At 49.7% G+C, this 21,408-nt stretch overlaps 5 protein-coding genes across 5 annotated transcripts; 3 read left to right on the top strand and 2 right to left on the bottom strand.

Moving 5' to 3' along the window:
* Positions 1 to 116: 116 nt before the first annotated feature.
* On the top strand, positions 117 to 2,365 carry LACBIDRAFT_317831 (uncharacterized protein; the record flags this gene model as incomplete). Its single annotated transcript, XM_001879341.1, has 2 exons — positions 117 to 1,855; positions 1,909 to 2,365. 2 exons carry the CDS (start codon positions 117 to 119, stop codon positions 2,363 to 2,365), a joined length of 2,196 nt encoding a protein of 731 aa, XP_001879376.1.
* Positions 2,366 to 2,406: 41 nt separating this feature from the next.
* Positions 2,407 to 6,520, top strand: LACBIDRAFT_317830 (uncharacterized protein; the record flags this gene model as incomplete). The annotated part of the gene is made up of 7 exons (XM_001879340.1): positions 2,407 to 2,547; positions 2,614 to 2,723; positions 2,772 to 2,847; positions 2,897 to 5,458; positions 5,514 to 6,123; positions 6,180 to 6,362; positions 6,420 to 6,520. 7 exons carry the CDS (start codon positions 2,407 to 2,409, stop codon positions 6,518 to 6,520), a joined length of 3,783 nt encoding a protein of 1,260 aa, XP_001879375.1.
* A 318-nt stretch (positions 6,521 to 6,838) lies between these two features.
* LACBIDRAFT_317829 (uncharacterized protein) lies at positions 6,839 to 9,415 on the top strand (the record flags this gene model as incomplete). Its single annotated transcript, XM_001879339.1, has 4 exons — positions 6,839 to 7,052; positions 7,105 to 7,592; positions 7,643 to 8,319; positions 8,371 to 9,415. 4 exons carry the CDS (start codon positions 6,839 to 6,841, stop codon positions 9,413 to 9,415), a joined length of 2,424 nt encoding a protein of 807 aa, XP_001879374.1.
* A 488-nt stretch (positions 9,416 to 9,903) lies between these two features.
* LACBIDRAFT_385191 (dynein heavy chain protein 2) lies at positions 9,904 to 14,226 on the bottom strand (the record flags this gene model as incomplete). The annotated part of the gene is made up of 13 exons (XM_001879098.1): positions 9,904 to 10,467; positions 10,521 to 10,618; positions 10,672 to 10,801; positions 10,854 to 11,075; positions 11,131 to 11,250; positions 11,309 to 11,439; positions 11,492 to 12,068; positions 12,121 to 12,198; positions 12,254 to 12,420; positions 12,482 to 13,063; positions 13,116 to 13,446; positions 13,498 to 13,916; positions 13,974 to 14,226. 13 exons carry the CDS (start codon positions 14,224 to 14,226, stop codon positions 10,021 to 10,023), a joined length of 3,555 nt encoding a protein of 1,184 aa, XP_001879133.1. The 3' UTR covers positions 9,904 to 10,020.
* Positions 14,227 to 15,188: 962 nt separating this feature from the next.
* Positions 15,189 to 21,241, bottom strand: LACBIDRAFT_293665 (uncharacterized protein; the record flags this gene model as incomplete). The annotated part of the gene is made up of 11 exons (XM_001879097.1): positions 15,189 to 16,055; positions 16,219 to 16,357; positions 16,519 to 16,590; positions 16,838 to 17,066; positions 17,193 to 17,342; positions 17,423 to 17,498; positions 17,553 to 17,735; positions 17,792 to 18,401; positions 18,457 to 21,021; positions 21,071 to 21,146; positions 21,195 to 21,241. 11 exons carry the CDS (start codon positions 21,239 to 21,241, stop codon positions 15,829 to 15,831), a joined length of 4,374 nt encoding a protein of 1,457 aa, XP_001879132.1. The 3' UTR covers positions 15,189 to 15,828.
* Between the last annotated feature and the right edge of the window lie 167 nt (positions 21,242 to 21,408).

Below are 21,408 nucleotides of genomic sequence, written 5' to 3'. Positions count from 1 at the left end.
ACAATGTTGTGAACCTCCCCATCATCCCTCTTGTTGGCGGTCGAAAGGTCGCTCTTGTCCCCACGCGCTCGAGACCTTCCACAAGGCATACTTTACTTGAACGCTCGGAGTACGTCATGTTCAAGGCATGCGAAGACAATGCCATTGCACTTGCCGACCTTCCGAAAGCGGTGGCTGAACTTTTGCGGGAACATGGCCCGTCTCATGTTAACGTTGAATGCCTTACCTCTGAAAATGTCATCAAGTACCTTGACCTTCATCCTAACCGGCTGGGGCTCCATTTATCGACCGTCGAAACCGATGCCGCTGTAGAATGGTTATCAGCTTTCTGGATTTGGTTCAACGAATCTTCTTTGAAGGACGAGCTCTTCCCCAAGCTTCACAAGGTGTACCTTCTGCCGTGCACAGCTGGCTTGAAGACGGCCGAACGTCCCGTGTTTCAGATAGATGATGAGCACTTGGATCTGGTACAAGATCTTATGATGTTCGGCATACCATTTCTGCACTCGGCGTGTGCCGTTCCAGCACAAAATGTACTAGCCAAGTGCGGATTGTTGAAGAAGATCAACGACATTCACGCTCTTCTCGAAAACCTTTCTTCTTGCTCATATGAGGCACTCACTTTGGATGAGACTAAAGCGCAACGTCTGCTTAATCACATCGCTTCGTGCCTGCCAGCCTCATGTTCGTCTAATGACCGCCTCAGCGGAGAAATGCAGAGCACGCTTCGTAGCTTACCAGTGTTCTGTCTCGTAACCACAGATGGTCACAATATCAAGGCTCAACGGACCCACATCCCCATTGGCTCAACCGTTCGAGGGATTGTCGCCACTAGCTTCCGGGCCATCCTCCCTAGAATTGCCCATACTGTCTACATCGACCTCAGCAATGACCCACGTGAGATCCTTCCCTACCTGGAACCTGACCAACCTGAACCAATGAAGCATGACCAATTGCTTCCCCTCGCTGCCGAACACTTGGCTCAGCAACCTCAACGCTTGCAGGCGACGATCCTCAAACATATCATTGACCACCAACAGTCTACGAAACCATCCATCTTGGAACAGTTGCGACAGAGATCCTTTGTTTACACCATCGATGGTACGACATATGCTCCTGCCGATGTAATTGACCCCTCGTCATCTTTGGTGGCTCTCTTCCCCGAGAGTAACGACAGATTAGCTCGCAGGTCGAACAACGTAGAAAAACTGATCGTCGAGTACCTCGCTTCTTTAGGTCTCCTCCAGTCCTCGTTGACGGGAGTCATCATCAAGGATAGGATACAATATGTCTCGCAACATACAGCGCCCCCCGTTGCCAAAGCCCTCCTCAAAGTCTTGAGGAGTTCCAATTTCAATTGTCAATCCGTCGATTTTGACCCACAGGCTCGTTGGCTTCCCACCGCTCAGGGCTTATTGAACTCCTCTGAGTGTCGTCCACGTCCCACCTCGGAGAAGGAGTCGAGCCTCTTTGATCAAGTTCTTCATGTCCTTGAAGACGAAATCACGGTCTCAGCCTCTCTTCGACTTGCTCTTGGATGGGATCGACCCATTTCGTTTGACATCTTGGTGAAACAGCTTGATCGAGTTCTCACGAAGAACATGACTGGAAAGGTCGCTCCTATCATAAGGGAGCTCAGCAAACGGACGTTGACTGTCAATGGTCTCGATGCTTTGCGAAAGGTCATCTCCAATCGGGGTTGGATTCCTCAATCTGGCGACTCCAATGTTCTCATCTCGACTGCTGACGCAGTCATATCGCAGCCCATCGAAAAGGCGTTCTACAAGATATCTGCTACACTTTCGGATCGTAAAGAGGTTAAGGATTTTCTGCGAATGATGGGGTGTTCTGACGAGTAAGTTATACTCTTTCGTTCTTGGAGTTGCTATTGACTATTGCGTCCACTAGGCCATCTGCAGGTGCTATTATCAAGAAACTGGATGCTCTGCGCGGACAGTCGATAACGGAGCAGACGGTATCATCATCAATCAGCCTCTTGAAAGCCCTGCCTCCCAATCTGGACGACGAGCAACATAGCAAGATTTTTGTTCCCGATATCAACATGGTCCTGCAACCAGTAGCCAGTGTGTACTTCAACGACATTGGCGACCGCTCAATTCTTGTCAGCGCTGGTGACGGTATGTTCCATGCTCATCCACGAATGGATGAATCCTTCTGCAGGGATTTAAAGATGGGGCGGCTGGGTCTTAAGTTCGTTCATCTACAGACGCCAGGCGAGGACATGGGAGAGAAGCCCATCACAACAGTGTCCAGGACGCTTGGACAATACACAAAGAAACAGCTCCTCCCCGAATTTATCGCAAATGCTTGGACGCCAAAGCGACCGTTTTCTCGGTATTACTGAATGACTTTCATGGTTCCACCACGAAACTTTTGTCTACATCAATGGCAAAATTCTATGATTGCCCCTCGCTTCTGATTTACAATGACTCCACCTTCTCGGAGAAGGATTTCGAGGGGATCTGCCGCACCAACGTCGGGGGAAAGAAAAATAGAAGTGATACCATTGGCCAGTTCGGACTTGGTGCCTTGACTATGTTTCATTTAACCGAGGTACATTTTAATCTACTTTCTGACTATATTCACTAACAGCTGGCGATCATAATATCGAGGAATGACATACTCTTTTTGAATCCATCCAGGGAGCATCTTCCGTTCAAGGACCGTGCTGCTCTTAGGATGCCATTGAGCCACATTAGAGAGTAAGTTTCTTGCTTGCGTCTCAGACATTATTTGAGTCCTCTTTTCAGATTCTATCCCGACCACCTTACTGCACTCGAAGGCGTCTTTGGCTTCAATATGATCGACACGGGTTCCTTCCAGGGAGTGCGTGAACTCAATACGGGTTTTCGGTCAATGCTGACATGTCTTCCAGACAATATTCATGCTTCCGCTCAGACAATCTTCTCACTACGAAGGTTTTGAACACGTGTCAGACGAGCCTTGGACCCCTGAGATGGTCCGAAGGGAGATCCTGGAAGATTTCGAGAGTATCGCCGCTGACTGCCTTCTGTTTACCGAAATTGTGAGTATAAGTGCCTCTTCTCGAAACAGAGGAGGCATCAGGGAGGAGTGGACATTAAATGCTGCTCGTGAATCCCCTCTTTTGGAAGGGAAATTCCGATATAGAAAACTCACCATTTCCCACTTGCCTGCGACCGCTCATCACAATTCACGTACCTGGCAAATTGCAACTCAAGCTGTTGCAATAGATACCTTGTCGCATGATCTCTCCTCTGTATCAAAGCGGCAACCCATGGTCGGACTTGCCGCGTCTTCGGAAAACAAAAACGAGCATAGCAGAGGGTCACATCGTTTTTTCTCAACTCTCCCACTGCCAGTATCGACGTCTCTTCCCGTCCACGTAACTGCATCCTTTGTTCTTTCCTCGGACAGGAGGAACATTCGGCTCGATGAGTTTGATAACCTTGAAACGAAGTACAACAAGTGGTTGCTTTCCACCATTCTTCCACCGCTATACCTTTTCCTCCTCGCGAAACTATCTTGTTTTGGAGATAATGGGCATCTTTGGCCAGGAAACACAACTGACGATAGTATTTCTCGGCTCGTCACGTCAACTTTCTACTCGATTCATCTCAAGTCCTCCAAATTGCCCGTGTTCCGCAGTGAATTCCATCCATTTCCGGTTTATCCAGAGCAAGCTGTCATATCTGGCAATGAACTCGAAGCTGTTTCCACCGCACTTGACTTGATGAAACCCCATAACATCGTTAAACTCTCGTCTCCTGTCCGCTGGCGAGTCATCCAGGATGCTGGTATGTCAGCAGTTACGCCACAGTATCTCAGAACACAGATTCTTTCCGACCCTACCATTCTCACCTCCACGTTGAACGTGACGGCCCTTAGCAATCTGGTCCGGTTTCTGGTTAGAGATGGTGTTGGGGCGGTTGTTGACCTGAACATACTTCCTCTTCAGGATGGTACCTTTGGCACCTTCATGCCGAAATTGAACAACACGTCATACTACGTTTGGAAAAAATCTTATGGGACCCTGATCTTTCCACCCAATCGCATTGTCAGCTCTGAGTTTGACGCGGAAGGCTTGCAGATTCTCGATGTCGATCTGAACATAGCCTCACTTGACTCCTTGAATGTCAGCACGCTCACCAGGGAATTTTTACCAGAAAGTGAGGAAATGACGATCACAACGCCCCCCCTGCTGGACTGGATAAAATCGTTCTGGGCTACGTACTTCCTCCTTAGCATGAATGAGAAGGACATTGAACTACTTCCGCTGGTTGCTACGATGGAGGCAGGGCATTTTGTCTCGCTCTCGTACTGCCGTACAAATTCGGTAGTGCTCAGTAATGAGGCTGAACCATCATCCGAATGGCTTTGGGACCTTCTCCAACAGCTAAGAATTTTGACAGTTCGAAAGGATCACTTGCCAAGGGCGTTGAAAGGCATCCTCGAAGGAAAGGATTATCCCACATTCAACTTGAGCATGTTGCTGTCCATTATGGAACCGTCTATCTCGCAAATTGTCGAGCAAATCCAGTCCCTTGACGAACAAGTGCAACATCAATTTGCATCCTGGTTCAGGCACAAGCTTTCTTCTTCAGAACTTCGCCCAGATCTAATCGATGTTGCACGCAGCCTTCCAATTTGGCCTGCAGCTTGCCAGAATCAGCCGGAGAGGCTATGCGCCGCTTCGCAGGTTCTTCAGCTTCCTTCTGGGCTGACCTTAAAGGTAGCTCGTTTCATGAGAGTCCTGGTCTCTCCAGAGCTCGCCCTCAAGTCTCTGAACGTCGAACCCATATCATTTTCGGACCTACATTCGGTGTTAGATTTGCCAAGGGTACTTGTGGAAAACGATAAACGAAGTTACAAGGCTCTCTTGAGGGCATGGGTGAATGGGTTGCCAGCGTCTGATGTGCAACCACTTCAAGTTCCAAATTGCAACCTCGTCATGCGTTTATCCAACTCCCTCTACGCTCGTGACCCTCTCTTCGAGGCTGCTTTTGGACCAAACTCTCCCTCATTCGTTCACAGTCGGTTTCAAGACCTGGAGGAACACCTCTACCGTCACGGCCTTCAACGTCAAAGTAGTCTCACGATGACGGTATTCGCCGTTTGTGCACGCGCTTTGCAACGCTACCCGGCCGACGCAGACAAGACAGCTCGAGCCGCGGTCGTGTTCGCCTCCTATAGCGAAGACCTTCCTCTTCACGTTGGCTCAGCTCAACGACATCTATGGCATACCGTTGACAACATCCGATTTATACCTCGCAAGATGAACGTCGCCTGGGAATTGCAATATGTGCAACATCTACCAGAAGTAGTATCACCGAACGAATTAGTTCGCGAGGAGTTTGAGCATATTGCTTGGACTCAACGGGCTTTTTTCAATGAGCAGCCTGACCAACGTGTTTTACTTGCTTACCCAGGGCTTGGGAAACCAACTGTTTCGGACGTGGTGAGCTGATGTGTTTCCTGTTCCAACCCTGGTCGCTGACGAAAGCATCAATCAGGTCATGCATCTTCGAATACTCAGCAAGTTCTCCCGAAGCGACACTTTGTTGAGAGACGTGACAGCAACATATACATTCCTCAACGACAATGCAGAGGCTGCTCGAAACGTCATCATTCAACACCACGATGAGAAGATCTTCCTCAACGTCGATGACACATCCAGAGATGAGTGGACGTGGGAGGCAGCTGATAATCTCGCGTTTAGTACCCGTGACATTGAAGAGGTTCAGCGAGTCCGCCACTTCTTGACGCCGTTCAAGAATCTACTGCTCTCTGCAGGGGTTGTCCCAGTCTATCATCCCCCAGTAGGAGATGCTTCTCCGTCAACTTCGGACAGTGTGCTCCTTCTACAGATCAGGACCGGCTTCAACGAGATGCGCAAGGCGAGGCAGTTCATTGATGTCGTTTTCGTTCCCTCCTCTGGATCCCAACTAGGGGAGGGCGAGATCGATCTTGAACTCGTTGCGCACCGGAACTTCCTGGCCGTCTACAGCGACTACTTCCGCGACGCTTTTTGTGGGGATTACAAGGAAGCGCTCGCGGCATCGTCAAGCGATCCTATAAGGTTTCCTGTAGATCATTCAAAGCCATGCATCGCAGCTGTACTGGGTGAGCACCCTCTCATTCCTTTCTGTCATGATCGTTGCGTGTTTATGAAATCTTAGATTATATCTACTCTGGAACTTTCGTGGTCGCGGGTCTGCCTGACGAGGAAACATCACTAGGTTTGGATGATCTTATGGATATTATGAAGCTTTCGGGGTACTGGCACCTTACGGGCCTGTTTGAACTCGTTCAGCGGGAAATTGCAACCAAGGGACTCATCGACCCTACGACGCTGACTCAAAGTACGTTCTCTCGTGATTGATCCCAACGTTCTGTCGATTAATTGACCCTTCAACTAGCTTCCGAAGTCGCAAGTTCAATTGGTGCGACATTATTGCTTGACTATTGCAGGGAGTACGAAAGTCACAACTCGGAGTATATACGAAAGGTTAGAGGATAGAGTAGGTATAGGGCACATCCATTTACAACTAAGCATGATGCATGATGTATCAAGATAAATGAATCCAAATGTAGTCAACATCATATTGCGTTATTGGAGGGGCGGGAAACTTTCCCACGCATTTCCTTCTTTGCGACTCCGCCTCCCCACTGATGCGCGTCATCGCTGACCACATTTGTCAATAGCAATCGATCGACGTCGTGGAATGACCATACGTCCGGACGACGTCATCGCGTCATTGGTGCAACCACGACCTATAAAACCAGAGGTGTTTCAAATATACCAAGCAAACATTTCTTTCTGAATCTACGAACAACAATGGATAAATCATCATCAGTACTTGCCGCCCTCGACGCGGGAAAACTTCCAACCACCCAGCAAGCCAATCAGCTCATCGACTGGCTGAAGGACGTCGGCATCGCGCGTCTCGAACCCTCGCAATCGCTCGAGTTGAGCACTCAAGGCCAGATCCTCGCGGATGATTTGCGCGGTGTTTTGGACGCATATAAGCAGCTTGGGAAGGATAAGAACTGTTAGTACATTATTTTCTTATTTCTGCGCATATATCTGAATTTCTTCTTCAGCCGACAATATTCTTCAGCAGGCGATCTGGCACCTCACAGAGGGCGATCTAACCGTCACGGCGGAAGTCGAGGAGGAAGTCGATCAGACCAAAGAAGACGTCAAAGCCATGCGTGCTGCTCTCAAAAACCTCATTTCGGTTGTTTGGACCAATGTTTCGATGGAAGGTACTTCTATCATTCAAGAACTGCTCTCTATCTTGCGCCTCTCCCTTGCGGATGCTGCGGAGGCGCTTGAGGGAAAGGCAGGTGCAGCGAAGGACACGTTGCGCAGCGTTGAGAAGGGCGTTCAGGAGGGAGAACGCGATACTTTGGGGAGGAGCAAGCAGAGGCTTGAGGAGGAGAAGGATCCCAAGGTCGCATGGCAGCATGGCATGGACACTGTGAAGGGAGCTGGGACGTCAGTCATTGGAGCTACTCAGGCCGCTAGCGCCAGTCTGCAGGAGACGGCTGAGAAGACGACTTCTAGGCTCGAGGATGCGTTGAACAAGGTACGATGGCTCACAAACCGTTATATTAACTCTGCTCACGCCGTCTTTAGATGTCTGACCGGGCTCAGACCGATCCACAATACAGGGAGGCGCTCGACACTTTGTTCAGTATCTTCCAAAAGCGACTCAATCAAGCCATGGAGACGGCCTCTGACCCGAACACTACTCTGTCCAAATTTATTGTCGATCCCACGCCCGAACAACATATTCCTAAGGCACTCAGACTTCTTCGTACGTTGGTTGAACGTCTTGCGAACAACACGTCTCTCGAAGGTGTCATTGCCGCCTTGCGCACTTGCGTGTTTTCTATCGTCAAAAACCCCGAATTGAAGGAGTGGGTGGACGATAGCATCAGATGGGCAAGGAAGGTTCTCGCGGAGCCTGGTTACGCGAGATCTGAGGAGGCGCAGAAAACACGCAAGGCGTTGGAGGAGCGCTGGAAGTCTGCCCTTGAGAAGGATTGGAAGTGGCATGGGCACGTCAAGAAGCTCAAAGAGGAGTTGTATAAGATTGAGCTTGGATTGCAGGAGGATAAGGATTTGCAGCGCGTGGTTGATGCGCAGGCTAAACTGGGCGAAGATTTGGCCAGTGGGTTGACTAGGGCTGACGAGGAGGTGGAGTCTGGCTTGAAGGCCGCTGTGGATCAGGCTACTTGGTTCTGGCAGGATTTGTTCAAGATTTACATTCCGAACCTGCTCAGCAAGATGAAGGATGTTCCGATTCCAAGGTATGTTGTCGTTCTTTCGTGTTGATTTTGTACTAACGACTGCCTTACTAGAACCGAATACAAAGATCCAGAGATTGAATTCGTCCTAGAAAACTTGGATATTTCGTCCTTCAATCTCCTGCCTTCTCACGTGTACATTCGCAACATCACAGATGTCGACATTCAAACCTCCGCCGCCGCCGCTTCCCACACGAAAGTCGGCACGTTGACTCACGTCCACATCGAGGCTCTCCAACTCAAGCTCCACGACGTTTCTTTCTGGTACAAAGACAAGAACTCTACCCTGGGGCCTTCAGAACTCACAGGCCTACTCGCGCTCCAGCTTCCAGCCAAAGGCGTCGAAGTTGACATCAAAGTCCGGCTCATCCCCAGCACCGTTACCGGCAAGGAATCACGCACCGCGAAGAAGCATTTCCACGTTGTCGAGAATGTGGCCGTGAAGATCTCGGAAGATGTGAACATTTCGGTGAAGGAAAGCAACCACGCCGTGTTGATGACGCTGTTTAAACCCATCATGGTGATGCGGTTGCGCGAGGCGTTGGAGAAGACGATGACGGAGCAGTTGAAGGGGATGGTGGAGTGGGTTGATGGGATTGCGTTTGACGTTTCGCAGCGACGGGAAGTGTTTGAGGATGCTGGGTTGGGCGGGGGCAGTTCATTGGTTGCTGCTCTTTGGAGCGAGTTGGGTCGATTGCAGCGGGAGAACGAGGACGAGTTGGGGTTGCGCGCTACAGGGACGGGTGTGGTGCTCGAGCATTGGCATGAGGGCGAGGGCGAGGAGGCGAAAGCGCAGTTCGCGATGGGAGCTGAGCCTCAGATTCTGAGTGGGGAGAAGAGGGGCCCGCTTGGTACTGGGTCTACGTCGGTTAAGGAGCAGCTGCGAGCGACTGGTGAGGAGATGGAGGTTGATATTGGGGAGTTTGAGGCGGATACTGGGAGGCGAGTGAGGGCTGCTGGGAAGGAGGTTTTGGGAGAGGTGAAGGGTGCTGTTAGGGAGGGGAAGAGGCAGTTGTCGAGCTTTAGGAGGAGCGTGCATCATAAGAGCAAGCATGAGAAGAAGAAGACGGGTTGGGAGAGTACCGCTTTTGATGTTTAAATTGGAGTCACTGTGATTAAATTAGGATTGAATATTGATTTTGCGAGTCGAGAGAGTTGAGATGAACGAACGTCTGGCTAGGTACTAGTCTAAGCTGCGTTTCCCAAGTAATAGCAAGTAATGCCGTGAGTTATTCAACGATCGCAAGATTCTTATGATGGTGCAACACTTCTTTCCTCCTTATATAGTCTTCTCCTTCCCTTCCCTTTTGCTCATCAATCATCCAGGCCTCCCTCGTCAATCCACCCCGGGCTCTCCTAGGCCTCCCTCCATCCGCTGTCATGTTATTTCATCAACCCAGAATAAGTTTTAACTTGTAATAACGGGCTTGCTTGATCAATATTCAATCAATGCTTGATAGCCCAAAGATTGTAGATATATGCATCAAGTTGGGCATGAAGGGGATAGTTTGTAGCGATTCATGACTTGAATTGAGCTGTGATTGCATGGGCGAAAGGTTGGGCAGACGCTCGAAGTTCACAGACGATAAGAAGGATAAGGTATGATTATTCCAATTATAATGAAAAGAGGAGAGTACATATGCGATGCGTCATAAGAGTTGCGTGTGATATATACCAGTGGGGTATCAGAAGTGGAAAAAAAGACTAGAACCTCCTCACGGGAAGACCTCCCCCACCCATCAGCCCCTCTATCGAATGATGCTCAAGGTCATTCCGGGCCTTCAAAATCGAGGCATGCATCTCCTTCATCGCATTCCCCAACTTGACTCCAAACCGACTCAATATATCCCTCTGCCACGCGTCATATTTCGCATTCACCCTCGCCTGCACCTGTTCATAATCAATAACGCACACCCCAAACGATTTCTGGGTATCAGACGTATCAAACGTCGACCGCGCTTTCTTGATTTCCGTTAGGAGTTGCTGCCAGTTCGCGAGTGAGTCTCCGAGGCGGTTGAACACGTATTCCGCCTCGAGATCCCAGAGAGACTGGAATTGGAGCCATTTGCCGACGTAGTCTTTAAGTTGCTGGACTTTATGTTCTATTAGGGCGAAAGGGCGTTCGAGGGTGTTGTCCGTGAAACGGGTCAACTGAAAGGGATGTCAGAACAAGTGTAGTGCACACATAACAACCTCGACCGTACCAATGACGTGTACGTCGTCTCTGCAGACGACGCTCCCTGCATCTGCAGACCAATCTCGTACCGAGAACTCTGGATCCTCCTCAGCCTACAGATAACGCCTATCAAGCATGCTCAGCTCCAACTTCATACCCAAGCAAGGAAGAGCACACACCAAGCCAATCATGCAACTGCCTAATCCACGTAGACCTCGCATACTCTATAGGTGGGTCCAAAAAGATGACTTGGTTCTGTATCCTGATCTCATGCACGATAGGCTTCAGCGTCATATGTCCCTCCATGAACTACGCTCCAATCATCAGTTCTTTCTCACAACAAAAGAAGAAGAAAACCTACCTTCTCCTCCTTCATCCGCTTATCCCCCCTCCTCTTACTCGCAATATCCCTAACAAGCAGCAAATCCCTCCGAGTATCGCTATCATCCACCCTATCAAACTCGGCACACCAAACTTGGATGATATGCGTCAGCCGCTGGAGAAGGATCCCTTCAATCCGCTTGTCTAGCTCTGCAACCCAGTGTTCGAGGTTCGCGTATCCTTCCAGGTTCAGGCGGTCGATCTGCAAGTCCGTCAGCCTTTTCGTAGTGGAGTAAAAGGGGGGTACGGGCACGTACGGCAGCCTGCACTTTGCCCAGCAACTCTGAGAACGCTTCAGATGTATACGAGCACGTTGAGAGGTCTTCCACTGCGCGGAGGATGTCCTTGTACAGATCAATCACGTTGTTTGTTTTGTCCTATAGTGACCATTGGCATCAGCGCAGCTTAGAGGAAGGTAAACACACAAGAACCAACCTGAAGAACGGATATGACGCTCGCAAACTCCCTCACGAACTGTATATGCCGATTATCCCTCCCATCCGCACTAGACACATATCGCGTCGTATCATACTGGTTCACAAAGTGATCCCAGCGGATGTTCATCCCTACACCGACATCAGCCCCTTCCATAGGCCTCAGAAGAAGAAAAAAACACACCTTTCCCAATCATCCTCTGCGACTCATTCCTATACTCCGCCACCAACCACTCAATTCCCCTATTCTTCTCCACCAAATCCAACGTCTGTCCATACGTCCTCACTGTCTCCATCAAACTAACAGCATGCGGATAAACCCTCTTCGCATCCTTCGCCATATTCGTAATCGCATGCGGAACTTGGAAGCCCGCCCAAAGCAAATTCCTGACCTCCTTGAAGAGGGTAATAATCTGCGGATCGAAATTAACCGCCAACTGGAACCCCCCTCCTCGGCTCAAACGAACAATCTCGAATAAACGCCCGCCAACGCCCATGTCCCGACGGTTGATGTCGTGCAGCCATGCATCGAATACGGGTCGGGTGTCCAGTTTTTTGCGGAATGCCGAGGATTCGGATTGGAGTTTTTGACCTTCTGCGTAGAGCTCCCAGCCTTTACCGAGGACGTCTTCGACGCGTTTCATGTATGTGAGCAGTTGTCGTTCGATTTGGCGGGCCCAGATGATGGCTCCTGCTATTGGGGGTAGGTCGCGCATTTGAGCCATGTGGTAGGCTTCAGAGAAGCGGTACTGGGTTTTGAACTGGTTGGTCAAGTAGGTCAGTGGTTGGAGGTGGATGGGGAAAGAGGGTAACCTTGTCGTGCAAGTGCTTGATGTCCTCCTTTACCGAATCAATAAGTTGAGTCTGGTACTCCTGTATCGCACCACGAATCTACACGAGTTATCGTCCAGCAATAAAGATCACAATAGGCAAAGAAAGCACGTACCTTTGGCCTAACGAAAAGCGCATTAAACTTTGAGAAAACCCTAAACATCTCATTCGCATTGCGCGCCGTGCCAAGCCTATCCCTGAGCCTGGCAATAATCTGGTTCTCGACGCGAGACACACGCTCGTTGTACGCGTTTTCAGCTGTTACCCATATCTCGGTGCCCTCTGCGTTAGAGTACCCACATCAGCCTGTAAAAAAAGGGCGGGAGAAAAGAAAGGGACTAACCAACACTAACGTCCAAAACATCAATCCGCTTGACAACCTCATAAGCCTCCTTAACCTCCTCCTCCATATCCATCCCTCCTCCAACACCTCCTTCTCCCCCAAGGCCAACCCCCAACCCCCTCGTCGGGCCCGTCATAACAGCCAACTGCTCATGCTGCTTCCTCCACTCCCTCAAATACCTCACCCGTTCCACAAGCTTCCCATGTGCCGGAACAACCTTTATCGGAATAAACTTCTCACTCCTCTTCCTCGTCACCTCCCTCGCGACGTTCGTAAACTCTTTGATGAGATCATCCCACGTCCTGAATATCCCCGTCGTTTGTGCGAGGAGACGTTCAAAGGTGGGGTAAGGTGTGTACGCTAGCCGGTGGGATGTTAGGATCCGGAGGAGAACGTCGTTGAAATCTCGTGATATTGCTTCAACGAGTGGAAGAGCTCGACGGATTGGGTAGGGAGAGAGTTTGAGTTTTCGGTTTAGGTGGGAGAAGATGAGTGTGAGCGATTCGTGCACTTTGTCGAGGTCTGTGGAGGAGAGAAGGTCGTTGAGTGGAAAGTCTTTCATTAGCTGGTTGTACTTGTGCACTGTCCCCATCGTTTAGCCTTGAACTGAGAGAGGGAGGAGGGAGAGACACACCGAGATCCGTAGCATCCTTCAACCCGGTATCAGCAATAAAACTAACAGTGGCATGAAACCTCTTTGCATTCCTCAGTGCATCCATGACCATCCCCACCTCCTCGCTCCTCAACTGGGCCTCTATCCCCTCCAATGCCCTCTCAAGGCTCAACCAGAAATTGATCTCTTGCGATGCCGTGCCAGAGGAAACGTCTCTCGTGAGCTTGGTCACTGCTTGGATGGCTTTGATCCATGCGTTGACGTGTGAGTGGAGAGAGTTGAGGAATGTGCTGTCGGTGAGGAGCTTTGATGGGATGTGAGAGATGTTGGGTCGTTGGCCTTGCGATTGGGCCTTTATTCAAGTCAGCAAGAACGCCATCGTCAGAAGGAGGGAGAAGCCCACCAACTCAACAGCCCGTTGAATCACAGGATGAACAACCAAATTTGTCTCCGGAATCTCCACGTTTTGTTGTAAATGCAACAAACTCAACTCGAGTTCGGCAAACTTTTTCTTCGTCATTGGTATGCCCAACTTGGCTTCTCCACCTCCACCTCCACCTCCTGCGTCTTTCCCAGCCCCTGCCCTGGTTCCTACAAACGCGTCGAACCATGGCTTAACTCCGCAGCTTACCACGGCGTGTAAAGATTCGTACGGCGTCTCGTCACCGCCAAAAAGGTTAAGAAAGTGAAGCTGCGCAGAGAGCGGTACAAGTGGGTCGAGGTGCGTTGTTCGTTTTATGAGCGCGAGCGTTGTGACGTGTGTTGAGTGGTAAGTTAGATGTGGGGTGAGGTGGTACGTGTATGTCAGTGTTCCTCCGTCATCTGCATCGTTTCTCCGTGAACATCTATTTATGTGAAGATATGAATAAAATGACATACCTTCCACCTCGTCTTTCACTTTAACGATATACACCACTCCCCCAGACTCGGCCGCAAACCTAGCAACACGCTCATCAAACTCGTCATCAAATAACGAGTCCAACTCGGATGGCAGAGCACCAATGACGGGTGGTAAGAGGGCGAGCAAGTAGGTCCGGAAAATGTCTGTATCGAAAGAGAGCGGTTGTGTTTGTGATTCTGATTGCGGTGGGTCGTGATGGTGCCCGTTCGTAGCGGTTACTGTGGTGTCCATGTTTATATTTTCGTAAGCGGGACCTTCGGAAGGAGGGGGTAATGTGAATTTCGCTTTTGATGTTCTCCAAAGCGAAAACAGAGACTGTGAAAGCGAAAGAGACCGTCTAGGTAGCGTCCTCCTATAATTCGTAAAATAATGCTGTACGCCCGTATCAGTCGTCATCGTCTCTTACGAACTATAATCCAAACACGCACCTTATTTTATCAATCCCTTGCTCCGAGACTTCAACGAGGAGGACACGTTTTGGTATCCACGCGAGCTGTCACCAAAAACGCGTCGTTTCGTCCGAGATAAACGATCGTTGCGGTTTAGAAACCTTTGTATCGCGCTAAAAAGTTCCTTCTAGACGTGCTTGGAGGAGAATTGAGGGCGGATGAAAGAGATTTGGATGCCGGTCACCGTCGGCGTTGGTGGCTGCTGAGAGGGCGTGTGACGGATAACACCGTGACTGTTACAGCAGGTACATACCTTCCTGATATTCATATTGCGAGCAGCGACGCATCATTTTACTTCAACGACGACCACGTTCCTGCCAAACGCTATCGGAACCTCCATCTCTGGAAGCGCACAGGTCATAAACACCGGCCGCGATGTTGTTCTTCATGGTTCTCTGTCCCCTCCTCCCACAGGTATGTCAGGTTATATATGAATTTTCCAATACTATCAAGGCATTTAGGTCTTCCGGAACTGCTTAGGCCTGTCAGCAACGCCACCCATACTCTCGCGGGTCACGTTGCTCGATGTGATCCTGGAGCCCGCCTAGAGGTTATCGCTCGGATCGAGAAGTGGTTTAACGGCTCTGACAAGCGAGCTGCTAAGTACCCATATGCTCACGCTATTCATTATCACTTAGTGCTTACGACCGCCTTGCCTCGAGGTATCCCAACCAAATGATGCCCCCCATCTTGTGTGTTCTCTTACATTCCCATCTCTTTTTCTTATTAACTCATCTTTCCGCAAAAACAGGTCTTTCCAGGGCAGCCTCAAGCCTACTCCTCGTTTGCAGCACTCCCACCCCTTCCTCTCCCTCCTCCTTCCCTTCCTCTCGACTAATCACAAGCACCTGCTCAACCCCACCAAAATCATTTCACTCGCATTCTTCCTTCTGCACATCCCCTCCCCGCCTTCTCCCATCCTCAGATCTGACTCTGATCAAGAAGGAAGCCCGCGCATGGTTGTTAGAGGTGGGACACCACCCAGGTGGAGTAGTCTGGTGCCTCCGTGAACACATATTTGAGTTGTTTGCAGGGTCAGTCTGCTGCACGGTGTTCACGCGTGGTAGTCCGCTACTTGTGCGCTCGTGGCTGATGCGGTTTGGAGGCCGGGTGGTACACCACACCGCTGTTGATGAATACCACGTCCACGGGTCTGGGGTTGCTGGTTCCTGTTGAGCCATCCGCTGTCGTACCCGACATCAGTTGCAGGCTGCGTGCGAAAGCTTGGAAGCAGGTGACAGCGAAGCAGGAATGGCGGTAAGGAGCATGTTCACCATTTGAATTACGCAACGTATACATCTTGTATCTCATACTTTGATTGCAATTAGTAAATATCTCGTATCCTAATACCTGAATTCAATGTTTATGATGTACCGTACTAGTTTTAAGAGTAAACAGCGGCGTGGTCAAGCAGGGCAACTTCATTGTTGATAACGCATTGCTTTCCATATGAGTCTATGAAACGGGGTAAGTGAAGGATAGATCTTGGGCATAGTCTCGCCATCAATTGTGGGGTCATCCTAAGTTGGCTTGAGTAGTCAAAGCTGACTTCTAGCGCTGGGCGTTTCGCATAGTTCGCTGCTTCAATGTAGACTAACCTTACAAACGAACCTATGGAAAGTAAAAAGGTCAGCAGTACATGAGCGCAAGCAGAGGGGATATGTACAGAGTAAAAAAACGAAAATGGCACCTAATCGCCGCCAATTGATTGTAAAGCAGTTATGGCAAGTAAAAAAGTCAGAAGAACGTAAACGCGAGCAGAGGGGACACGTACAGATTGAGAAAAATGAATATGGCAACATATCGCCGCCAAGGGCAAAGGGGTAGCAACCTATGTGGGGTGCAGAAAACACGAGGGGCATGGGCAAAGGGATGGTCACATCAATGGCAGAGACGACGCGAGAGAGCAACAGCTGCAAGCAGGTCAAGCGCCATCATGGTGCCCTGTTGGATGAGGGAAACTCCAGTCAGATGGCGGAAAAGGCTGAGAAAGGGCAGCATACCCTCGTAATTCAGGCGATGGAAAACACGGAATTTGATGCCTTGACAACCGAATGTTCAAAACATCGCATACACTTGACAGCACCAGGGACAAGATGGGCGCGAGAATAGCAGAGTGGATGCATGCACCATTCTCGTCATGAGCCTAAGGGATGTAAGTCGTGCGAAGAGGGGGGGGAGATAAAACTTAGGAAAGGTAAGAGGCAGACTTACATCTCACTTGGTTGAGAAAAGACTCAACATCGAGAAAGGCTGAGGGTGCTGGACGACGAGGAGAAGGGTCCAGGCAGGAAATTCAAGGTTGGTGATCCAGCCACCAAACGAAGAGATGGGGAGGCACCAGGCGCAAGGGAGAAGACCAGGAGAAGACAGACTCCAGACAGACTACTTACAGTGGTATCAAAGCAAGAGGGCACGGGCAAAAAAAAAAAGGGCGACGCCCATGTCAAAGTTGCGACGCCCACGTCGATAGCGGAGACCGAGCCGCCAGCAGGAAAGCGCGCTGAAGAAGGGTAGGGAAAAAAGAGAAAGAACAACAGGGATGCATCAAGGCGGGGCAAGGAAGCACGTGGTTGATAAGATGTGATGGCATCAAAAGGGCCAGGGACGATCGATCTCCAGCTAAGTCAGACAGTGCCAACGGCTTGTACGTCGTTTAGTAAACAACGACTTCAAAGGTCGTGGGTGGTTGCTAGTCACGGGATGACAGACGTTCAAAACGACAAGAGGTTGAGGAGGAGTGCACACAATAACAGCAAGCCTGAGATCGCAACAGGAAAAGACTGCTCCGTGTCCGAGGCATGCAAACCTCCATGCGAAGCGGCGATGACACTTGACGATGAACTTGAACTGAGTAGACTTTCTCCGAACGCAACATGATGTTGATCTTGACTACGTCTGGATTCATTTATCTTAATACATCATCCTTAGCTGTGGCCCAGGTAGACCTACTCTATCCCCTAACCTTTCGTATGTACTCCACGTTGTGACTTTGGTACTCCGTGCAATAGTTGAGCAATAATGTCGCTCCAATGGAACTCGCGACTTCGGAAGCTGGAACGGCAAGTTAATCGATAGAACGGTGAGTTCAATCGCAAGAGAACGTACTTTGAGCCAGCGTCGTGGGGTCAATGAGCCCCTTGGTCGCAATTTCCCGCTGAACGATTTCAAACAGGCCCGTAAGGCGCCAGTATTCCGAAAGCTTCATGATATCCAAAAGATCATCCAAGGCTAGAAATGTTTCTTCGTCAGGCAGATCCGCAAGCAAGAAAGTTCCGGAGTAGATATAATCTAAGAATTCATGAACACGCAACGATCATGAGAGAAAGGAATGCGACGGTGCTCACCCAAAACGGCTGCAATGCATGGCTTTGGATAATCTACAGGAAACCTTATAGGATCGCTCGATGATGCCGCGAGTGCCTCTTTGTAATCCCCACAAAAAGCGTCTCGGAAGTAGTCGCTGTAGACGGCCAGGAAGTTCCGGTGCGCAACGAGTTCAGGATCGATCTCGCCCTCCCCTAGTTGGGGTCCAGAGGAGGGAATGAAAACGACATCGATGAACTGCTTCGCCTTGCGCATCTCGTTAAAGCCGGTCCTGATTTGTAGAAGGAGCACACTGTCCGAAGTCAACGGAGAAGCATCTGCTACTGGAGGTTGATAGACTGGGACAACCCCTGCAGAGAGCAGTAGATCCTTAAAGGGCGTCAGGAAGTGGCGGACCCGCTGAACCTCTTCAATGTCATGGGTACTGAACGCGAGATTATCAGCTGCCTCCCACGTCCACTTATCTTTGGATGGGTCATCGACGTTGAGGAAGATCTTCTCATCGTGGTGTTGAAGGACAACGTTTCGAGCAGCCTCTGCATTATCATTGAGAAATTTGTACGTCTCTGTCACGTCTCTCAACAAGGTCTCGCTTTCCGTGAGCTTGCTGAGTATTTGAAGATGGGTGACCTGATTGATGCTTTCATCAGCGGCCAGCGTTAGAACAGGAAACACATCAGCTCACCACGTCCGAAACAGTTGGTTTTCCAAGCCCTGGGTAAGCAAGTAAAACACGTTGGTCAGGCTGCTCATTGAAAAAGGCCCGTTGAGACCAAGCAATGTGCTCGAACTCCTCGCGAACTAATTGGTTTGGTGATACTACCTCCGGTAGGTGTTGCACATATTGCAATTCTCGGATAACGTTCATCTTGCGAGGTATGAATCGGATATTGTCAACGGTATGCCATAGATGTTGTTGGGCTGAGCCAATGTGAAGCGGAAGGTCTTGGCTGTAGGAGGCAAACACGACTGCAGCTCGAGCTGTCTTGTCCGCGTCGTCCTGGGAGCTTTGCAAGGCGCGTGCACAATCGGCGAATATCGGCATGGTGAGATTATTCTGACGTTGAAGGCCGTGACGATGAAGATCCACCTCCAGGTCACGAAATCGGCTGTGAACGAATGAGGGAGAGCCTGGTCCAAAAGCAGCCTCAAAGAGAGGGTCGCGAGCGTAGAGGGTATTTGATAACTGTACGACGAGGTTACAGTTGGGAACAGGAAGCGGTTGTGTGCCAGACGCAGGCAATCCATTGACCCATGCTGTCAACAGAGCCTTGTAAGTTTCCTCATCGTTTACTCCAAGTACCTCTGGCAAATCTAACTTCGAATCTAGGTGCAAATATGATATGGATTCGGCATTCAACAGCTTGAGGGTAGGCTCTTGAGAGACCAGAACTCTCATGAAACGAGCTACTTGCAAGGTCAGCCGAGAAGGAAGTTGTAGAACTTGCGAAGCGGCGCAAAGCCTCTCCGGCTGATTCTTGCAAGCTGCAGGCCAGATAGGAAGGCTACGTGTGACATTGATTAGATTTTGAGGAGGTTTTTGATAGGAGAGCTTGAGCCTAAGCCATAATGCGAATTGATGTTGCACCTGTTCGTCAAGCGACAGGATTCGCTCAACAACTTGTGAAATAAACGGCTCCATAATGGAGAGCAACTTGTTCAGATTGAACGTAGAATAATCCTTTCCTTGGAGGATGGCTCTTAAAGCCCTGGGCAGGTGATCCTTTCGAACGGTCAAGATTCCAAGCTGCTGAAGAAGATCCCAAAGCCATGATAAAGACAGATCATCACTGCTGAGCACTACTGGTTTTGAACGACAATAGGAGAGTGAAACAAAACGGCCCGCTTCCATTGTAGCGACCAGCGGAAGTAGGTCAATGTCTGTCACATTCATGCCAAGGCGGGGGTATGCATCCCAAAAAGATGTTATAAAGTCCAGTGGCGGTTGCGTTGTGATCATCATCTCCTCACCTCCTGGTAAAAGTTCTCTGGCGAGTGAGCTGAGATTGGCGGAGTTGAGTGAGGCTACGTTCAGATCAACGTCCGAGTTGAGAATTTGCAAGTCTTTTGGGTGGAACTCAGAGTTGACAATGCGATTGGGCGGGAAGATAAGGGGCCCATAGGACTTTTTCCAGACATAGTACGAGGTGCTATTCGATTTCGGCATAAAGGTGCCAAAGGTACCGTCTTCGAGGGGGAGTATTTTTATGCCAACAATAGCCTCGACGCCATCCTGGACCAGGAAGCGGACCACATTACTGATCTCCTTCACGTTCAACGTAGATGTGAACTTGATAGAGTCAGAAAGAATCTGGGCTTTGACATATTGTGGTGTGACCGCCGATATACCAGCATCCTTGATGACTCGCGAGCGGACAAGAGCCGAAAGTTTGACAATATCATGAGGCTTGATCATTTCGAGGACCTGAGTGACAGCTTCGGGTTCATTGCCAGAGATGACGGCTTGACCTGGATAGACTGGAAATGGATAGAATTTACTACGGAACACCGGCAGCTTGCAAGTCTTGAGATGAGTCGAGTAGAAGGTTGAAGTAATGAATTGAGAAATATTGTCATCAACTGTCTTTCCCGGCCAATGGCGCTTATTATCTCCAATGCAGGAGAGTTTTGCGAGGAGGAAGAGATACAGAGGTGGAAGAGCAGTAGAAAGTAACCATTTGTTGTACTTTGTCTCGAGGGTATCATACCCATCGATCCGAATGTTCCTCCTGTCCGAAGAAAGAACGAACGATGCAGTTACATGGACAGGAAGAGATGTCGATGTTGGCAGTGGGAGAGTCGAGAAAAAACGATGCGAGTCCCTTCCATGCTCATGGTTGTTATCCAACGACACGGCAAGTCCGATGATGGGTTGCCGCTTTGGTACGGAGGAGAGCTCATGCGGCAGACTATCTACTGCAACGGCTTGAGTTGCAACTTGCCAAGTACGTGGGTTGCGAACAGCAGTCGCGGGCAGGTGGGAGATGGTCAGTTTTCCATATCGAAATTGCCCTTCCAAAAGGGGGGATTCACGAGCAGCATTAATTGACCACTCCTCCCTGATACCTCCTCCGTTTCGGGAAGATGCACTTATACCCACGATTTCAGTAAAGAGAAGGCAGTCAGCGGCGATAGTCTTGAAATCTTCTATGATCTCCCTTCGAACCTTCTCTGGGTTCCAAGGCTCGGGTGACACGTATTCAAAACCCTCGTAGTGAGAAGATTTCCTGAGCGGAAGCATGAATATTGTCTGGAAGACGTGTCAGCAATGACTAAAAACTCGTAAAGAGTTCACGCACTCCCGGAAAGGAACCTGTGTCGACGATATTGAAGCCAAACAATCCTTCGAGGGGGGTGAGATGGTCAGGATATAATCTAGAAAGAAGATTCAAGTCATGTCAGAGACGCAAGCAAGCAACATACTTTCTGACGTGGCTCAATGGCATCTTAAGAGCAGCACGGTCTTTCATTGGAAGATGTCCCCTGGATGGATTCAAGAAGAGTATGTCATTCCCTGATATTATGATCGCCAGCTGTGAGTGAATATATCAGAAGAAAGTACTGTTATGAAGCGCAGTCGGATGTACCTCGGTTAAGTGAAACATAGTCAAAGCACCGAGTCCGAATGCCCAATAGA

Source organism: Laccaria bicolor, genomic scaffold, assembly GCF_000143565.1.
Source record: "Laccaria bicolor S238N-H82 LACBIscaffold_8 genomic scaffold, whole genome shotgun sequence".
Taxonomy (NCBI): Eukaryota; Fungi; Basidiomycota; class Agaricomycetes; order Agaricales; family Hydnangiaceae; genus Laccaria; species Laccaria bicolor.
The sequence above is the reverse complement of the archived record's forward strand: the minus strand, read 5'-3'. Positions and strand labels throughout refer to the sequence as shown.